This window comes from Perognathus longimembris, chromosome 28 (assembly GCF_023159225.1).
Source record: "Perognathus longimembris pacificus isolate PPM17 chromosome 28, ASM2315922v1, whole genome shotgun sequence".
NCBI lineage: Eukaryota > Metazoa > Chordata > Mammalia > Rodentia > Heteromyidae > Perognathus > Perognathus longimembris.
The window spans coordinates 31,950,904-31,971,334 of NC_063188.1; the positions used below are offsets into that span (position 1 = coordinate 31,950,904).

At 39.5% G+C, this 20,431-nt stretch overlaps 1 protein-coding gene across 1 annotated transcript in view; it reads left to right on the forward strand.

Annotated features, from left to right (window-relative positions):
- The first annotated feature begins 10,321 nt into the window (after positions 1-10,321).
- Ammecr1 (AMMECR nuclear protein 1) overlaps positions 10,322-20,431 on the forward strand; it is a 118,782-nt gene continuing 108,672 nt past the window's right edge. The window contains exon 1 of the mRNA XM_048336906.1: positions 10,322-10,870. Within this exon, the coding sequence (XP_048192863.1) occupies positions 10,398-10,870 (473 nt within the window). The 5' untranslated portion in view covers positions 10,322-10,397. The remainder of the gene's footprint in view (positions 10,871-20,431) is intronic.

Sequence of the window (20,431 nt, forward strand, 5' to 3'; positions counted from 1 at the left end):
TATTTCCCAAAATGTTCTTGCCCATACTTTTCCATCTGTACATGTCACTATTATTTATTCAGTTACTGAAACCAGAAATTTACACAAATCCCAGTTTTCTGCCAGCCACAGCATATCTATTAGTAATTCTCTTTCAATCTATCTCCAAAATTTACATAGAATCTCTCCTTTTCATATTAACTGCTAACTTCTATGCCAAGGCCTATACCTATCCTGAACTTTAGAAGTCACCTGACTGATTTTCTTATTTCTGCAACTTTTTTCCCAGTCCGGGGGCCTGGGCACAGTACCTGAGCTCTTTTTGCTCAAGGCTAGCACTCTACCACTTGAACCACAGCACCACTTCTGGCTTTTTCTTTTTATGTGGTACTGGGGAATCAAACCCAGGGTTTCAAGCATGCTAGGCAAGCACTCTACCACTAAGCCACATTCCCAGACCCTTTGCCACTTTCTTCACCATTAGTTCTCTACATTGTAGGAAAATTGACTTTATTAAATGCTACAATGTCTTTCCATTTTTCTTTAAATGAAAGACAAATTCCCATCATAACTATGCTAGATCCACTCTTGCTCCACAATGAGAAAATGGAAGCCTTGGACAATACTATTGACCAAGAGACTGAATCTATACCTGTTCACTCAATAACAACAGACTATATCATTTTCTCAAGTATATAGATATAATACAGACTAGGCCACAAGATAAATCTCAAAATACTTATAAGGATTGAAGTAATCAAGGAACAGTATCTGCCATAATGGAATGACATTAGAAATGAATAGCACAAGATAATTTGAGTACAGATATGTAAAATTTCAACACTATACTCTATTTTTATTTTAATGCTATAAGAAAGTTGATGTAGAGGTTTCATGTTATTTTGCTATTGTTTCTTTTCCTCTTTTGTCACTGTTTTTTTTCTGTACCATTTGTCTTGTATATAAATTTATCTGCTTTGGTGAAGGTAAGGGGGAGCACAGAAATTGTGGGACAAAGGGCAAACAACTATAGCAGTGATACTTACTAGACACTATGTTGAAAGTAAACTATACAACTTGTCAGGGAGGAGATCAGGGAGGAAAACCTGGGAGAAAATGAGGGAAAAGGTAATACTGTTCAAAAAGACATGTACTCATTACCTGACTTAAGTAACTGTAACTTCTCAAACACTACACTCTTAAATAACTAACAGGTCCAAAAATACGTGGAAAATTAAAAGTATTTTTAAACGAATGAAAATTAAAAGAAAACCATAATTTATGACTATAATATCTACCTTAAAAAGAAATACTTTAAGTAAATCATACAACCTTCTCCCATAAGAAACTATGGCAGAAGAGCAAACCAAACACATCCCAAATAAAATGAAAGAAATAATAAAGATTAAGACAAAAATAACTGAAAGAATGGAAAAGCAATATTGAAGCTGAATGTGGTGGCTTGTAATTTTAGCTAATTGAGATCAGGGTATCACAGTTAGATGCCAGTCTAGGCAAAAAATGTTCAAGAGAACTAATTTCAACCAATGACTGGGCATGGTGGTAGGTACCTGTTATCCCAGCTCTGGAGGAACCACAATAACTGAGTAGAGTGGTCTGTACATGTCATATTCAGTGGCTTGAGGAAACACAAGTAAAAAAAATGTAGTCCAAGTGTGCTCAGACATAAAGTGACACCCTAGAAAAATGGTCTGGAGGTGTGGCTCAAATGGTAGACTACTTGCCTAGCAAGCATAAGGCCATAAATTTAATCTGGAGGAGAAGGGGGGGGGGAGCGAAGGAGGAGGATAAGAGGGAGGGGGAGGAGGAGGAGGAGGAGGAGGAGGGGGAGGGGGAGGGGGAGGGGGAGGGGGAGGGGGAGGGGGAGGGGGAGGGGGAGGGGGAGGGGGAAGGGGGAGGGGGAGGGGGAGGGAGGGGGAGGGGGAGGGGGGAGGGAGGGGGAGGGGGAGGGGGAGGGGGAGGGGAAGGGGGAGGAGGAGGGGGAAGGGGGAGGGGGAGGGGGGAGGAGGAGGGGGAAGGGGGAGGGGGAGGGGGAGGGGGAGGGAGGGGGAGGGGGAGGGGGAGGGGGGGGGGGAGGAGGAGGGGGATGGGGAGGAGGAGGGGGAGGGGGAGGGAGGGGGAGGGGAAGGGGGGAGGGGGAGGGGAAGGGGGAGGAGGAGGGGGATGGGGGAGGAGGAGGGGGATGGGGAGGAGGAGGAGGCCAAAACAAAGCTAAGCAATGGAGAAAAGTAATGAAAGCAAAAATTGGCTCTTTGAGAAGAATAGAAAATTCGCCATGACCATGAAAAAAATAAGAGAGCACTCAAGTTACTAAAATCAGATGAAAAAGAAAATACTGATGCAGAAGTTAAATAAAAGCATATGACAGTACTATGTGCCAATAAATTAGACATGCCAGCAAATTAGACACCCAGATTAAATAATTCCTAGAATCACAAAAACTACCAAAACTGACTCAGAAAGAAATAGAAATTTTTAGGAGCCTTAATAGTAAGGAGTTGGGGTCAATAATAAAAACAACTCCACAGGGTGTCAGTGGCTCATGTCTGTAAATCCTAGGTACTTAGAAGGCTGAGAATTGAGGATCATGGTTGGAAGCCAGCCAGAGCAGGAAAGTCTGTGACTCTTATCTCCAATAAACTACTCAAAGAAAAGAAAAAAAAACAAAGGTGGAAGAGGCTCAACTGGTAGAGTGCTCGCCTTGAGCAAAAGAAGCTCAGAGACAGCACCTAGGCCCAGAGTTCAAGCCTCAGAACCAGCAAAACAAAACAAAACAAAATAAAACAACCCAAAACAACAACAACAAAAAACCTCCCAACAAAGAAAACTTCAGTACCAAATGACTTCATCAGTGAATTCTACTGCACATTTAAAGAATAATTAACACCAAATTCTGTTGATGTTCCTTCTAAAAAACAGAAGGAAACTTCCAAAAATCATCTGTGAGGTAAAAAAATTAAACTAATAAATGTTTTGTTAGCTATCAAGATACAAGATCAATGTGTAAAAACCAATTTTATTTTGGACAATATACAATCTAAAACAGAAAATCAAGTAATTCCATCTACAATAGCAATAAAAGGAATAGTTCAGAACAAATTTATCTAAAGAAGTACAAAATAGGGCTGGGAATGTGGCTTAGTGGTAGAGTGCTTACCTAGCATACCTGAAGCCCTGGGTTCAATTCCTCAGTACCACATAAAAAGCAAAAGTCAGAAGTGACACTGTGGCTCAAGTGATAGAGTGCTATCCTGAGTTCAGACGCTGAGTTCAAGCCCCAGGACTAGCAAAACAATAAAATTAAAGAAGTGCAAAATAAACCAAGCACCAGTGTAATCCTAGTTACTCAGGAGGCTGAGATCTGATGATTGTGATTCTAAGCCATTTCAGGCAGAACGTCCATGACAGTCTTATCTCTAATTAACAACCAAAAAGCCAGAAATAGAGTGATGGTTCAAGTGGTAGATACTAGCCTTGAGCACCAGAAAAAAAGAGGAGGGGGGAGGGGGGAAGAGAGAGAGAGAGAGAGAGAGAGAGAGAGAGAGAGAGAGAGAGGAGAGGAGAGAGAGAGAGAGAGAGAGGGGGGGGAAGAGAAGAGAGGAGGAGGTAAAAAATTTTTTTTTACCTTTTTTTGAAAATCAGTTTTTTCACAGGGTTACCAAGACATAAGGAAGAGTCTTTTCAACAAATGGGTACTAGGGCAAATGGTTATTCACACATCTAAGTAAAAAAAATTAATCTCTTCCTCATGCTACACAAAAATAACTCAAAATAGATCAATTATGCAGATACAAGCATTAAAACTATAAAACATTCTTAAAAGGAAACATAGGTATAAGTCTCCATGACCTTGTGTTGAACTATAATTTCTCAGATATGCTATAAAGTTGGATGTGGTGATGCATACCTATACGCTGAGCAATTTCGGAGGCAGAGGCAGAATGTTTTCAAATTAGAAGCTATATAATTTGGGCTACACAGCAAGTTTATGACCAGATGAACTACATAGTAAGATGTTGTATTTAAAATGCATAAAGAATAAATAAAAGAAAACATTGAGATATTGAACTAGGTTTAAAATAAAAATATCTATAAGTAAAGTGAAAATGCAAACAAAAGAATGAAAGACAATACTTGGGAAATGTTATAGGTAATTCAGGGAAGGCATCCAGAATATATAAAAGAAATATACATTCAATTTTTTAAAAAAGAATTGAATATAAAAATGGGTGAAAGTTATGAAAAGATATATATATATATGTTTCTCCAAAGTACATATATATGTGTGTATTTGGTGGGAAGGAGCAAATAGCACATAAAAAGATACTTAAATTTGTCAGTCATGGGGCTGGGGATATGGCCTAGTGGCAAGAGTGCTTGCCTTGTATACATGAGGGCCCTGGGTTCGATTCCCCAGCACCACATATACAGAAAATGGCCAGAAGTGGCACTGTGGCTCAAGTGGCAGAGTGCTAGCCTTGAGCAAGAAGAAGCCAGGGACAGTGCTCAGGCCCTGAGTCCAAGCCCCAGGACTGGCCAAAAAAAAAAAAAATTGTCAGTCATTTGAAAAATGTGAATCAAAATCATGATGACATGACACTTCACACCTAATATGATAGCTATTATTGCAATAGTAATAATAATATAATGTGCAAATAAGTGTCAACAAGGCTGTAGGAAATAGCTTTCATATAGGATGTAAAATGGTACTGCCAATTTGGAATACTACCTCAAACTTCCTGAAAAGGTTACACATGTTGAACTTACCATATAATATCCCACTCATTTCACCACTAAGTATATAACCAAGACAAATGAAAGTGCTCATTTCAGCAGTATTCATGTACCAAAAATGCAAATACCAATCGATGAATGGATTTAAAATGTGGTACATCCATAGAATAGAACATTATTTAGTCATAGAAAAGGAATATGAAGCACTCAAGCACTCATCAATAGAGGTTACAACATGGCAGAACCTTTTGCTAAGCAAAATAAACCAGATATATAAAAGGTAAATATTAAATGATTTTATTTATATGAAATATCCACTATAGGTAAATTTATAGAGACAATAGTAGATATGGATAGAGAAGAAGTGGGAAGGAATGGAAAGGAGCTGGAAAGGAGGTAGTGTTTCATGTTGGGGTGAGAAAATTGTTCCAGAACTGATTATGTTGCACAACTGCATGAACATTCCAAAAAGTGGTTGAATTGTAAAACTTGAATGGGTGAATCATATAGCTTTGTTAGTTGTATCTCAATAAAAGGAAGAAAGACCCAGTGCTGTTTAGGAGAATCACGGAACAGGGTGTGGCATGTGAATTTCAAGTGCCTTTAAAGCTGCAGGCTACCACAAAGCATTTACAGTAGAAATAGCAGCTTAGAGGATTTAGAGAGAGAGACATGGAAAAAATCTAAAATTCCTTGTGGAATTCAGTGGAACATGCAGATGTTAGCTGAAGATTAAGAGGCATCCAACTTGTTAACTATAGAAGAAATAGATTTTTTAAAAAACAAGTAGAAACCAGGTAGAACAACTAGAAAACAAGGTATATCTTGGTGCTTTGGCTCATAAATACACTCACTGGGATTTTAGAGGGGAAAATATTTTGTAATCAGGAAAAGAAAAAAAATGATTAACCAACTTAAATTGAAAAGTAGGTAAAGAATTTTAGTATTTACGTACATGCTCATTAAACATGAAAGAGAACTAATTACCTCTTCTATCATCATAACCACAGGTTTTATATGTACAAGGTTAGATCAAAGTGGTAGAAGAATATTACATTCTGTAGTTGTTCGAGGATGACAGTTGAGAAAGTTTGAGGTCAGAGGATAAAAATAACACTTGTTTGGGCATAAATGGCAATTTTACATTCAATTATGTTAATGTTTCTCATCTCACCGGTGCCTTCAGAAATCCAGGGAAATAATTTTGCAACATTAACAAGTTCACTATCTCATCAAATTACAATTATTATTTTCTGAAATGAAAATACACTGCTGTAAACATGATAAGAAATAATCATGATAATAAACAATGATAAAATAATCAACAATCTTGTTTAATTCAATTTCCAGTTTTACTACATAGTAAATAATGGGCATGTCTTCTGTTTGGGCAGTTTTCCCATAGTTGTGAAAACAAAGCATTTGAGAAGAGTTAGTTAATAGCAATGGAGTGACAGATGTAGAAGCAGAAATGCTTACAATCTGAATGTGCTTTGTTGACAAAGATGCTATGGCTTATTTCCTTTTCTTTATTGAAAAGACATGTGGAATCTTTAGCTCCCAGCTTGACAGTCAGTTACAAAGAGCAGAAGGCACCTTATCGTTTCCTCTGGAGGGTTATTATCATGGCCCTCCAGTCACAGCAGAGGATAGAAATGCATGTTCTCTATCACATTTTGACCTTTATATTTCAAGCCAAGAGAATCCTAAGCAAGTTCAGTTTCCTTATCAAGTATGTGCTTTGTATAGATATTAAAACAACATTTTCACAAAATTGCTTCTGTGGATTTTATATTTGAATGAGCTGTTTGTTTCTATACTGATGTCTTTGCAAGAAAGTAAAGCCCAGGAAAGGCATTTCCTCAAAGGCCAAAAGAAGGCGTTACCACCACTACCAGCTGCACTTCTTGCCAGGGAATTTATAAAGTATCTTGAAGCTCAAGGTTAGTTAGGGAGATGAGCCAAGTTAGAAGTTAATACAGAGAAAAAGGTTACTATTTTCCCCTCTTTTAGCCAATAAATACAATAAAGTACTTCAGATGAGTAACCCATCCTGGTCAGGCAATGATGTTTTGTGTAATGATCACATTTGAGCTTGTCTATTTTCCTTATGTTAGTGTACTTTGGAATTGGAGCTAAAAATCCTTGGGGAAAAAGCTATTTTTGTAGTTCAGCTAGAGTGTCCTTGTCTTTGGGTTTCCCATTGCAACAGTCCCTTAGCCTAGCATGATCACCAGGATAGTATTTTGTCTTTTAGATAAAATGCAGAATTAAGGACATGACTGCTGGTGCTTATTAAAGATTCCTTGCTATTTTCACAAGAGTAGGGGCGTTAGACATTTGTCTACTGGCCAGATTCTAAATCGGGAGATATTACATTCTGCTTTCTTAAATTCCCCTAGCAGAAGCAGCCATCCATGGTATCCTACTTTGCCTCCTGTGCTAAACTCTTGTGTGATGTCACTAAATAGCTTTGGGTTTTTATACTACAACTGATCACTTTTTAGTAGGGTGGGGAGCACATCCGTACTTACTGTCTGAAACTATATTTGATCTAGTTTTTTCTGCCCAGCTGTACTGATGTATCATTGAACAAGTAAAATTGTGTATAACTTAATGGTTTAGCATGTGTATACCATGTGAAATGATCATCTTAATCAAGCATGTTAACATACTGATCATCTTGGATAGTTATGATTTTCTTTTTAAATTATTTTCATTTTTGATGGACTTCTTTAAAAGGTACAATTGTATAATTCAATACATGTATTGTACAATTCAATACATCCAGTTTCAAACAAAAAGTAGGCTATGGGCTGGGAATATGGCCTAATGAAGCCCTGGGTTTGATTCCTCAGCACCACATATATAGAAAAAGCCAAAAGTGGCGGTCTGGCTCAAGTGGTAGAGTGCTAGCCTTCAGCAAAAAGAAGCCAGGGACAGTGCTCAGGCCCTGAGTTCAAGCCCCAGGACTGGCAAAAAAATAGGCTGTGATAGCTAAGGATAAGGATAAAATACAAACCAAAACAAAGTAATTTGTATATGAATTATTTTGGTGCTTTTATTAAAATATAATCTGCTTTCTCTTTTACAACATACACCAAAAATTAGTGCAGTTTTGCTTCTATATCAGTTGACAGTGAATCGTTACTTTCCTCAAACATAAGTTGGGTTCTATAAGCAAGGGTGAGGTTTGCGATGAACTCACATATCACAACCCATCTTTTGTTTATTTGTTTATTTTTAGGCCGCTAGTAACCATCCTCTTCGATCTGTTTTCATCAAAGGTTTTTGGAAGAAGGTTGTTCATCTTTTTTGGTTAACATTTCAGTGTCCCTTAATCTTTGCATAAAAACTAAGTTCTTAAGTTTGTTTAACTTTGGGTCTACCTGCTGTAGTATCAGGATCTCTTGTGTATCGTTAAACATTATTGTATTTTTCTATTGAGGAACAACGTGGCATTATGGTTTTATTCATTTTATGTATTTATTTTATTGTTACTGGAGACTTGGGCACACTAGGAAAGAGCTCTAAGTCACTTCAATTTTGGGGCTTTGCTGCAAAGTTCAAATGAGATAATCTATCATTTCCTAGGATTACAGAGCAAAATTAAGGATGGTACCAACATCTAAATGAGCATTCAGTAAGTAGCTGTTGTATTTTTCTGGGTATGTACACTCCACAATCTGGTGTAATTTATGAACTCCTTGAGAGTAAGAAGCACACTTTGTCTCTATGCCCTGGATTTGAGCAGAAGTATAGTATTTTTCACAGTCTGGTGCAGACGCTCAATATTTACAGAATGAATAAACTTCTTTTCTTTCCCTAAAGGGAATGAATAGTCCCAAATATTTGCAAGGTCCCACACATTTACATAAAAGGTGCCAAGATCAATCTTTGGCTGTTTACAGATATGTAAATATGTGAATTTATCCACGTTTTGCTATGATGGAGACAATGCAAATCACATCCTTTGAATCAGATAAGTTTCTATGAATTTTAACATCTATCTTTTATGTTTAAAAACCATATCATAGGTGCCCAGAATGGGATTGACTTACACACCTCTTCATTCATCCAAGCATTTTTTTTTTTTTTTTTTTTTTGCCAGTCCTGGGCCTTGGACTCAGGGCCTGAGCACTGTCCCTGGCTTCTTCCCGCTCAGGGCTAGCACTCTGCCACTTGAGCCACAGCGCCGCTTCTGGCCGTTTTCTGTATATGTGGTGCTGGGGAATCGAACCTAGGGCCTCGTGTATCCGAGGCAGGCACTCTTGCCACTAGGCTATATCCCCAGCCCCCATCCAAGCATTTTTAATTGAAAAAGTTTTTAAAGGACAATCAAAAACGATCTAATTACATACTAGAACAAAATTATCCAACTTGTGACTAAGTATACTATCTTGTTACTTGTAACACCTGGGCAGTACAGATATATTTCGAGTTGCTTTGTTCTCAAGCCAAAGAAATCTAAAAGTTTTCACCTGGAAAGCCCAGTGCTACTAGTGCTACTAGTTCCAAAACACAACTATCATCTTTGAACCAGTGAGAACTTATTATTTTTGTACTTATTTTTATTTTATTGTAACTTTTCTTTTCCTCCCGTAGGAGTAAAAGGGGAAAACAAGTAGAAGCCTAGACTCATTTAGGATTCTGATGTTTGTTGACTAGGAAAGTGTGTGTACTACTAAAAACAGCAGCAGCAGCAGCAGCAGCAGCAAGCCGGGTGCTGGTGTCTCATGTTTGTATTTGTAACTACTCAGGAGGCTGGACTCTAAGGATCACAGTTTGAAGGCAGCCTGAGCAGGAAAGTATGGGACACTCTTTATCTCCAATTAAGCAGCCAAAAAGCCAGAAGTGGAGTTATGGCTCAAGTGCTACAGTGCTATCCTGGAGCACACAAAGCTCAGAGATATCGCCCAGGCCTGAGTTCAAGCCGTAGGCCTGTGCGCATGCGCCCCCTCCCAGACCCGTCCCCCACGCTCAACAATAATTCTGGCGTATGCTTAGGTTGGCGTTAAAGGACACTACATTTCCAAGACTATTTTGTACATACTTTTATTAGGGACTGTGTCACATGTGGAGCTCTAAGGAGCACCTGCATACTTACCCTCCAACAGTTCAGAACCATAGTATTTAGGGCCTGGTGGACCAGGTTCCAAGTTCCTGGGCTCACATGTCACCTCCACTGCCGTGGGGGGTTACCTAGCTCTGGTTTGGTACTTGAACGCTAACTTTGTTTGGACTTTGTTCTTTCATTATCCCCCCCCCCCACCTTCAGTTTCCTTTTCCTTCCTTACTCTGTGAACTTGTTCACTTCCTTCCTCTACTTCCACTCTTCACTGTCTTCCGGTTATTTCCCTCGCTTTCTATCCCGTTTCCCGCTCCAATCCTCCTCTGCACGCACAGCCTGGGTTCTGAGAAGGCGCGATTCGGGCAGCGGCACAGGCGCGAGGCATGGAGCCACGAAAGCGTGTGGCGCGCACCCTAGTGGGGGCGCGCACGAGCAGCCTCGTGGCCAGGCAGCTCGGCCCGAGGAGCGGCGCGCACGCGCCCCGCGAGCCCTCAGCGCGCCCCCGGCGGCCGGGGCCGCAGCGTGCTCGCCCCCGCCGCCAGCTCGCCTCACTTATGGGTCGGAAGCGCTGCGTGGGGGAGACTGTTCCAAGATGGCGGCGGGCTGCTGTGGGGTGAAGAAGCAGAAACTGTCCAGTTCGCCCCCCTCTGGCTCGGGTGGCGGTGGTGGCGCCTCCTCCTCCTCCCACTGCAGCGGAGAGAGCCAGTGCCGAGCTGGGGAGCTGGGACTAGGAGGCGCCGGTACAAGGCTCAACGGTGTAGGAGGTCTAACCGGAGGAGGCAGTGGCAGCGGCTGTCCCCTGTCTTCCCCCCAGGGCTGCAGCGGCGGTGGCGGGGGTATCTCCCTGTCGCCACCTCTGAGCTGCGGAGTAGGAACGCTACTTTCTACCCCGGCCGCCGCCACTGCTTCTTCGCCCTCCTCAGCGTCTGCCGCCTCGTCCTCCTCGCCGGGCTCCCGGAAGATGGTGGTGTCAGCGGAGATGTGCTGCTTTTGCTTCGATGTGCTCTACTGTCACCTGTACGGATACCAGCAGCCCCGGACCCCCAGGTTCACCAACGAGCCCTAGTGAGTACGGTGCCCTCTGCCGCCCTCTCTCTTGCACTCGGGATGGGGCTCAGAGTTGAGGGAAAGTGCGAGTCCGCGTCCCAGCCGGCGGCTGCCCCAGCCCCTCTCGCTTCCCGGGGTTCCCGGGAGCCACTCTAAGTTAGGGTACCCCGTGCTTTCTACCCCTTCAGACAACCATTGCACACTTAAAAGTAGGGTTCTTCTACTAGAGCGAGTCCCTTGCCTTCCAGAGGTGCTCGCTTCCACCTTGCACTAACTTCCACAAGTTTTGACCCTTTCCTTCTTTTCTTTGCCACCCCCCCCCCCCAGTCCCCCACGCCATCCGGATTTGGGAGGTTTGGATCCCCGAAGATGCCCACCGACTCTCCTCACTTGAGTTTCCCATACTCCACGTGGAAATCTCGCCACTCTTTCCACCCCATCGCGTACCTTGCACTTGGAGAGCTACTATGCCAGTGCACAGAGGGAAAAAAAATAGCAACTATCCAACTTGGATTTTGCTAGTGATGGAACTTAGTTCTTGAGCTAGAGGAGGTTACCCAGTTTTTTTCATCCGCCTTTTCTGGTACCTTGAGGAGGAAAAGAATTGTTTTTTAAAAACAAATTTTGCCTCACTATCTATTTTTATCTGATCATACCCATTAAAATATATTTGTAGTGAAGCCGGCATCCTCACAATTGAAAAGTGAGACCTTTCTATCCCCCTCATTCCACTTTCTAGATAATAGCTCAGAGAGATGTCCCCTGTACATTAAGCACGCATATGCTTTTGTGTTCATTTCACTTCTAACAAATCTGTGATCTACTAAACGCTTTGAGGAATAGTTAAAACAATCCAGGAGCAAATGTGTAGGCATGTTTATGGTTTCCTTTGCTTCAGAGTTTAAATTATCTTACTCTTCCAAGTGTCTGGTTGAAATTGTTTAAAATAGCACTGTTACAGCTAAAAGCCAGGTTACTTCTAATCCCTGTCCATTTGAGTGTGAGGGAAATGGGCCATATGGCTTTATTTTTTAATGTGTAACTGACTTTTTGAGTTAAATGCTACACTGAATGTAAAGAGCAAGACAGGCAGAATGGGAAAATGGGTGATTGTTTTTATTATGACTGCTTAGCAGCAACAAGAAAAAGAAGACAAATTTCAGTGGAACTTCAATCTGAAATGCAGCAACTCTAAACTCTGGTCGAGGCAAGTGCTGCTCATTTTTTCATACCCGAAATACCTGAATTGATGTACTTTTGAAACTACTGCCTGTCATTTTCTGAGAATACGGGATTGAAATACTACTGGATACCTGAAAACAAGTCTACCTAGACTCAAAATATTAAATCAATGTGTAAAGTAGAAATTACAATAAAGTGTCCTGGAAATTGTGCCATCTCTATTGTTTCTTTTCTTTAGCTTTGGTACCTTAAATGTATTTCATTATTTATTACTCTTTTGTGGTTTTTACATATTCTTTTAGACTTGATTCATCATTGGGCATGTGTTCATGAGAAATGTATGAAAATGCATTGAGGTGGACACTTGGTCATACAAATTAAAAGTCTCTAGAAATTTCACAGTGCTAATTCACGAAGCTTAAATTGTAACCCTACAGCTTTACTTAACCTATTTTTGATCAAAAAGTATAAAAAATTGAAAAAATTTTTATTTAAAATACCTGTGAAATGTTTATTAACTTGAATCACTTATTTGTGACTTTTCTGCCTTTTCTTGGGTGGCTGGGATGTATTAGCTCATCCTGGGCAGATACATATGTTGGCTCTTTAAGGTCATAGGACTATAAAAATCCACTCTGGTTTAGTTCTTGAGCTGGTACATGAGTTTGGCAAAGGTTGTTTTAGTGTTCACGCTCTATTGCTCCAAAGCATCTGAGAACACACTTTGAGGAGGTGCAGTTTTCACACATTTTTTAAAATGAGTTTGGGTTAACTGAATGACTGTAACAAGAATTTTAACAGGAGCATGAGCTTGACCAGTTAATATAGATTAAAATTTTTTTTAACAATAACCACTTTCTAAATATATTTAGGTTGTTTCTCTTCTAATACTCAACAACATGTATTTCTTTTTTTTTCCAAGGAATTAGTAGGTAAATAGGACACACTTCTGACCCTGGGAATATGTTGAAATGGTGGCGGAACAATAATAAATGCTATCATTTATAGATCTTGAGTACCATATATTCCACAAAACAACTAATTCATGGTGAACCCTGCAGATTACTAAACAGAAAACAAAAGTTTATTTTGGTGGAAAAAAGATGTGACTTTATTTTCATTTATCTTAAACACATTTTTGAAGTGTACTGTGTAAATTTCAGGAAAATACCTTGATTAAGGGTGTGACATAATCATTTGATAATGCCCCAATCTTTACCATACCCCTTTGTTTTGCTTCACATATTTAATAGTATTTTGTGATCATTAGCATGGTATTGTACTGTCTTTAAAAATAGGCATATTGGGTTTTTTATTCTCAGAAAGATGAGCACAATGATTCAGGTTCTCTTTCCACCAGGAGATGTCCTTTTGACAATTTCAGATTCTCATAATGTAAGAGCACACATTCTTTTCATGACTTACCAGGATGTTTCTGTTAGCATGTAACTAACCTGCCTTTTATAGGTTTAGAAGTTATAGATACATCAGTCACCCTTCCTTCCACTCTGAAAGGTTATTAGAAATTTCAAGTGATTTGTATTTCATGATTGGGGAGATGTCAATACATGAACTGGCCATATGATTCAAATACTTCATTGCTACTGGTTTTTGACGACCTAATTGGAGAGAGCACATTTGTCCACAGAAATAATGTTCCAAATTAAAAACAACATAACTTTAGGTGTGTTTTACTATTCAAAAATTAGAGCTTTTGAAATTATATCTGAGGGAGCTCAGCCATTTTATAGGAACCTGTTTACTACACTAAAAGGATCTGCTTTGCCAAGTGTTGAGGCATTTACACTCTAGAGCATTCATTCTCATCAATCGCTGTACATTGGAAACGTTGAGTTTTTCTACCCCCCAGAGATTCTCATTTAATTGATCTTGGATGGAGTCTGGAATCAGGGTTATTGAACGTCTCTTAGGCAATTATAGTATGTAGCTGGGATGGAGAACTGCTGGTTATCTCCTAGGTCTCTGTCTTTTTAGGTTTTGATTAATTCGATATGCACTAGTGCTTTGACATCAGTATTTTATGAGCAACAGAGGGTTAATTTTAGTAAACAGTGGATTTTGGAAAGACTTGCAAATGCAGTCTCTATCTTGAAGACTACACCTAGGAACTTGTTAGACGATTAGGCTCTCAGGCCCCACCTCAGCCCTGCTGATTTAGAATCTGCATTTTAACTAGCTCCCCAGGTGATTCTTATGCACATTAAAGTTGGGGGGTGGCTGACTCTCTAACTTCTGCCTACATCTTAATCTCCTGTAGTGCTTGTTAAAACACAAATTGCTGGGCTGCTTTCCCAGAGTTTGATTCAGTTGGAGTTGGGTGGGGCCATGAATTTGCATTTCTAACAAGCTCCCTGGTGATGCTTATACTACTGTTGGGTCCCATAGGCTAAGGAAATTTGAAATAGTTCTTGAATGACCATCCAGGAATGGTGGTTTGGGCTGCCAGTTTCTAATATAAAACTTCTTGATTCTATAGTCATATCCTTTACCATGTTTATTGTAAAACTACAGGGAAATTGAGTGCTGCCAAGAGCATAAGGTTCTGAGGTTCTAGGGATAGTTTCTGTTGCTGGTGGCTCTTGGAAACTTGTGGGATGATTGCAGGTCTTGAGAAATTTTCATGTGTGAGTAAAAAGCAGCACAAACAGGACATTTTGATTTTAGTAAATAGAGTCCCTTCTTGTTCTCATAAAAATATATTTATGATTAGTACACTAAATAACACGTTATGATAAGATTTTTAAATGTTTTTATTTGTATTACTGCCTGCTGGGTTTCTTTCAAAAAATTTCCCTTATTAACAAAGAAATATTGAAAGGATCATGCTTAAGGCACTGAGATGATTTAGTCTTTATGTATTTAATGCTGTGTTGCCTCACACATCCCTTGAACTTTGAGAAAATTTATTAGCATACATTAGTGGTATGAGGGAGGGTTCATTTTGATAATTTTGTACATGCATATAGTATGAACTTTATATTTAATCATCATCTAGGAAATTAACGCAATGCAACAGTTTGTATAGACTATAACATATAGAAGATACTTTACTATTAATTGTTAGTGTGGTTTTCTATTGCAATGAGTAAAATATATATATATATGCATATATATATATATATATATTTTTTTTTTTTTTGCCAGTCCTGGGCCTTGGACTCAGGGCCTGATCACTGTCCCTGGCTTCTTTTTGCTCAAGGCTAGCACTCTGCCACTTGAGCCACAGCGCCACTTCTGGCCATTTTCTGTATATGTGGTGCTGGGGAGTTGAACCTGCGGCTTCAAGTATAGGAGGCAAGCGCTCTTGCCACTAGGCCATATCCCCAGCCCTATAAAATATATTTTTGAAAATTTCATACCTGGAAATGTTAATTAAGAACGATTCTGAGATGTTTGCATTTTTTTGTTTGTTTCATTGTTTTTTGTTTGGTTATGGGGCTTGAACTCAGGGCCTGGGTGCTGTCCCTGAGCCTCTTTGTGCTCAAGGCTAGCACTCTACCACTTGAGCCACAGCGCCACTTCTAGATTCTGAGATGTCTGAACGTAAAAGTTACCTCTTACCTTGCCATTGTTACCAGATGACTGTTTTTGTTTTAGCATGCTTGAGAGAAGTTGAGTTGTTAGGTGAGTAGACATTCTGTCCACAATAGTAGCAATTTTATCAGTGTGCTATTAAAATGATGTTTTGATAACACGTCAAGTGAAAGTGATTAATGCAGCATTTTAAACCTGCTACTGGTGGCTCATGTTTGTAATCATAGCTGTTTAGGAGGCTGACATCTGAGGATCAGAAGTCAATTGTGACATCTGGGCAGACAAATCCCAGATACTCTTTATCTCCAAGTGGTAGGGTGCCAGCCTTGAGCAGAAAAAGCCAAGTGAGAGAGTGAGGCCGTGAGTTCAAGCCCCAATACCAGCACACACAAACAACACCCAAAAAAACAAAAGCAGCATTTTAAACATAAACTATTTTATTTGTATTAAGCCTTTTTTCCTGACCAGACGACCTGGGAAATGTATCTGTGCATGATGCTACTAGGCCGTAACAGATTTCCTTGTCCAAGCTAATGTGATGTTACTAGCTTCCACTCTCTGGCCATAATGTATATAGTTTCTCTTTACAAAAAAGCAAATCGTTGAAATTTTTAAGCCTTTTAAAAGGTATAATATGGTTTATGTTCACCGGTGGTGATTTACATGGGAAAATAATCAGATGTCCTTTCTTAATTATAGAAGTCAGGCATGTCTCCAGCTGTCATTCATCCCATAAAAAAGTACCAGTGACTGATGTGCGAAGGATGTAGACAATTAAGTTTTAAATGTATTTTTTATGTATGCATAAAGGTGTATGTAGGGCAGAGTATATTTAGTTGAAAAGTAATGTTTATTTTACATTCTACCCCATATGGCAAAAGGGAGTGCTAACCTAGCCCACAATTTTTCTTGCTTATGGATTGCTTTTGCACTGCATTAGTTCTAGTTAATGGGTGGTAGCTAAGAAGGAATCTGTCAGTCCGGTGGGAAGAAAGACTGCTACAGAGAAAGTGAAAAATACTGTTAACACATGCTTGAGTTGCTTTTCTAAGTATATTTCTCAGAGTCATATTTCCCTACTGCTCTTTTAAAAAAACTGCATACTCTTTGAAGCTAAATTTATGTTATAAACACAACCACCATTTACTATAATGGATTGTATTTTTGAATTCAGTTGTGATTCTCCTTTATTATTTTTGAGAACATATTTGTGTGAGACACTGAAACTTGTGTAATGAGATTAATCAAAGTCCCCAAGTTTTCCTAATTTCAATAGACATTGTTCTGTACTTTCCATGTCACACATACATTCTTGCCTGTTTTATAGCAGCACAATGACCAGGGCTTTTACATTTAAATTTTCCTAAAGAGTCTTTTTCTCAAACTTCTGTAATAATGTCTCTTTTTGATACTGTTCTGAATCAATTAAGTGAGGACCAGCAGTGAAACTGAGAGTCTGGCAAGAATGGACCTTCAGTGTATAAGCTGTCTTTCCACAATCAGTAATTGGCATTTGCTCCTAGGACACTGGAGACTGTGGGAAGCCAGTGGTTGTGTAGGTGGGAAAAGTAGATCCTCAACACTAAACTTATTTAGAATTGAACTCCTGTAGTTAGTGTTGCTAGGAGCGAAAATGACCCATAATTTTATATAGTTTTCAAGAAAAAAATTTAAAGGAAGAAGTATAATATAGTAGTATAGTTGGCTGAAAAATGTTTTATGTTTGGTCCAACTCTAAGTGGCATCTTTTATATAAAGTGTGGGTGTATTTTCTGCAGCTTTTAATATATCATACTCTCAAATTTGTTCAACCTTAAAATGTTAATGTTGAATAGCTGAGTGGAAATTATATGTCACTGGAAAAACTTCATTGTTATTATGAGGATGATAAGTTCTGTGGTTGGAAACCAGTGAAATAGAAGAAATGGTCCTAAGCTAGGCATTGGTGGCATGTGTGTGTAATCCTAGCTACTCGGAAGGATGAGATCTGAAGGTTACAGTTCAAAACCAGCCCAGGCAGATAAATCCTAGAGACATTTCTCCAATTGACCAGCAAACAGCTGGAAGTAGGTAGAGGTTTGGCTCAAGTGGTAGGAGCAGCCTTGAGCAAAAAAGCTAAGCAAGAGCATAAGACCCTGAGTTTGAGCCCCAGCACCTACCTCTACACACACACACACACACACACACACACACACACACACACACACACACACGACACGAGAAACGGTCCTGTTCATGGGGTTTTTAGTCTTGTTTAAGCTATGATATAAATAGGTTGCTTAAAACTACTTCCAACACAATATATACATGATTTAGATTAATACGATACAGAAAAAGTGTATGAACATGGAAATGGCATGGAATAAGTTTGTTCAGGAAGAAGGTCGTTGGGAGGGTATAACTTGAGTTAAAGTTTTAAATGGAAAATTGTAGAGCTCACTGGTGAAAGGCCTGTATGACCAGCAGATCTTGAAGTTTTATTTGGCTGTTCCCAAACCAGTTGCTGTCACCACCACACCCTTGCCACAGTCAGTACTTGGGGATTCCCAGCAGCTGTCTTCAGTCAGCAACTTGCCCTCTGAGCATTCTTCACAACACTCCCTTTTGCTCTGGTCTCTACCATCATAAAAGGTCAATTTAAAAGTGGCTTTTGTGTTGGGAACCCTCAGTACAGTCTGGATAAGAGGTTGTGCCTCTGATTTTCATTTCTGTGTTAAGAGGACAGAATTGGCAAGAGTCCTTTAGAACATAATATAAATGGAAAGAAGTATCTTCATATAGGAGAGAGCAGCTAGCCTTAAGGTTATGAGGGCAGTAGGAAAATTGGCATGAGAAAGTAGGAAAGCTGTCCTGGGGCAGAGAGTGTGACTATAGGAATGTTATAAAATTAAGAATTGGAGGAAGCTATCAGCACATGCACGGATTACTACTCCAGGGCCAGGTTTTGTGTAGGAGTGAAAAGATTGCAGCTCACCTGTTTTTTGGCTTCTATCATTGCCTCTCCTTTTCTTGGCTCTATGCCTAGCTATTCTTATGCACAGGAAAACTTTGTTAAGCAGCTCTGTTGGAATGGCTATGAAATTTGATCACAAATTAACAACTCTCCCTTCCCCCATCTTCACCTATTCTCAACTGCATCTGGTTTGGGAGAAAGGAGACTTGCTTATGTATTTATAGGATTTGGATCAAGTATAAAGAGAGCGGGGACAGTTTTGGGATGTGTTTTTGAATTTAGGTGATTGTATGTGAATAAAGAGGCCTGGTTGGGGGGGGGGGAATAAAACAACCCCACCCTACTGCTAAATTCTCATTTTTGTTAGAGGTGAAGGAGAGTCCTTCAACATGATTCAGAGGTTATAAGGCTGGGGAACCAGGAGCGTGCTGGTGCCACTAAAGGAAAATGGAAAGAAATCATGGGGCAGTTAAAATCATATTTCTTAAAATGTGCATTTCTAAGTGTTGGCAGTTACTAAATGCCATTTCTGTTTGAATTAGAACCACAAAGCAATGACAGACTGTTGTCATGTTTTTGTTGGTCTTGAGATCATCACAGCTTCCCCTGCCCCAATCATGACTGAATTCTGATGGCTATAGAGATTAATGATAGTTTTGAGCTTTATACTGCTAGTAAAAATTACTGACAGAATGTTGTCTCTTTAGTATAAGTACTCTCAGTCTTGAGGTTTATCACTTTGTAAAACAGTTGGTGATTCTTGTACTTATTTCCTTTTTTGCCAGTCCTGGGGTTTGAACTCAGGCCCTGAGCACTGTCCCTGGCTTTTCTTTGCTCAGGGCTAGTACTCTACCAGTTGAGTCCATAGCATTTTCAGTATATGTGGTGCTGAGGAATTGAACCCAGGGTTTCATGCATGCTTGGCAAGCACTTTACCACTAAGCCACATTCCCAGTCCAATTCTTGTATTTCTTTAAGTGTCTATTATAATAGAGTCATCAGCAAAGAAGAGCCTTACGCAGGACCGTCTCAAGAACTTGTAGTTTCAGAACTTCAATTAAAGAAAAGTTTTAGAACTAGGAGTGCTGTCTCATACTAGATTCTAGGTTTCATGTCCTTTAGCTTAGAAAGTAAAATAGATTGAATTAAGGTGAATCTATTTTTGTAATTTTACTTAACAGTGAAAGATGGATGTTATAAATTGACAAGCTTAACCATATTGCTTTATGATCTTTGCAATCTTCAGTGGTTGAGCAAATGGGAAAAGTTCTACTTGATTCCAGGCCTACTAGTATTAATCTTTTCACTAAGGTCTGTGATAGTCTTGATGATTCTTGCCTTTTCCCTGTCTGTTTCATTTTACAGATAATCCACACTGTGACCCAAAGCCACATGCAATGCTGGGAGAGCACAGTTGATTGTATTATGCAATATCCTGCCAGAAGATGCTGACCAGCTCTCTAGTAATGGAAAGTAGTGAGATTGACTTAATAGCCTGTATAGTTTTGCCTTGCCATTCCACATATTTTAATGTGATCTGTAAGCTTATGATATGCAGGTCTAGAAACGTATTTTCCACTGGGATTTCGGATTGCTCCAAGGTGGTAATAATCAAATTCAGTGCTTTGCATCAGCTGTTAGTGAATCTTTGTGTCATTCTTGTAGAATGAAATCTGTGAAAAATTGATTTTGGTGCCTTTGGCCTAGGAATCCACAGCATTTTGTCTGTTTCAATGAATTGGCTTGTCTGCTAGTCATATTAGTGTGTCTTCTGTGACATCATTATTGCTTATAATAGTCTAACAATTACACAGGTGGTTAGGGGTATAAATGAAATTAAATAGCTGGTAATATTTGGATCTCAGTACATTTCTCATTATAGCAAGGAA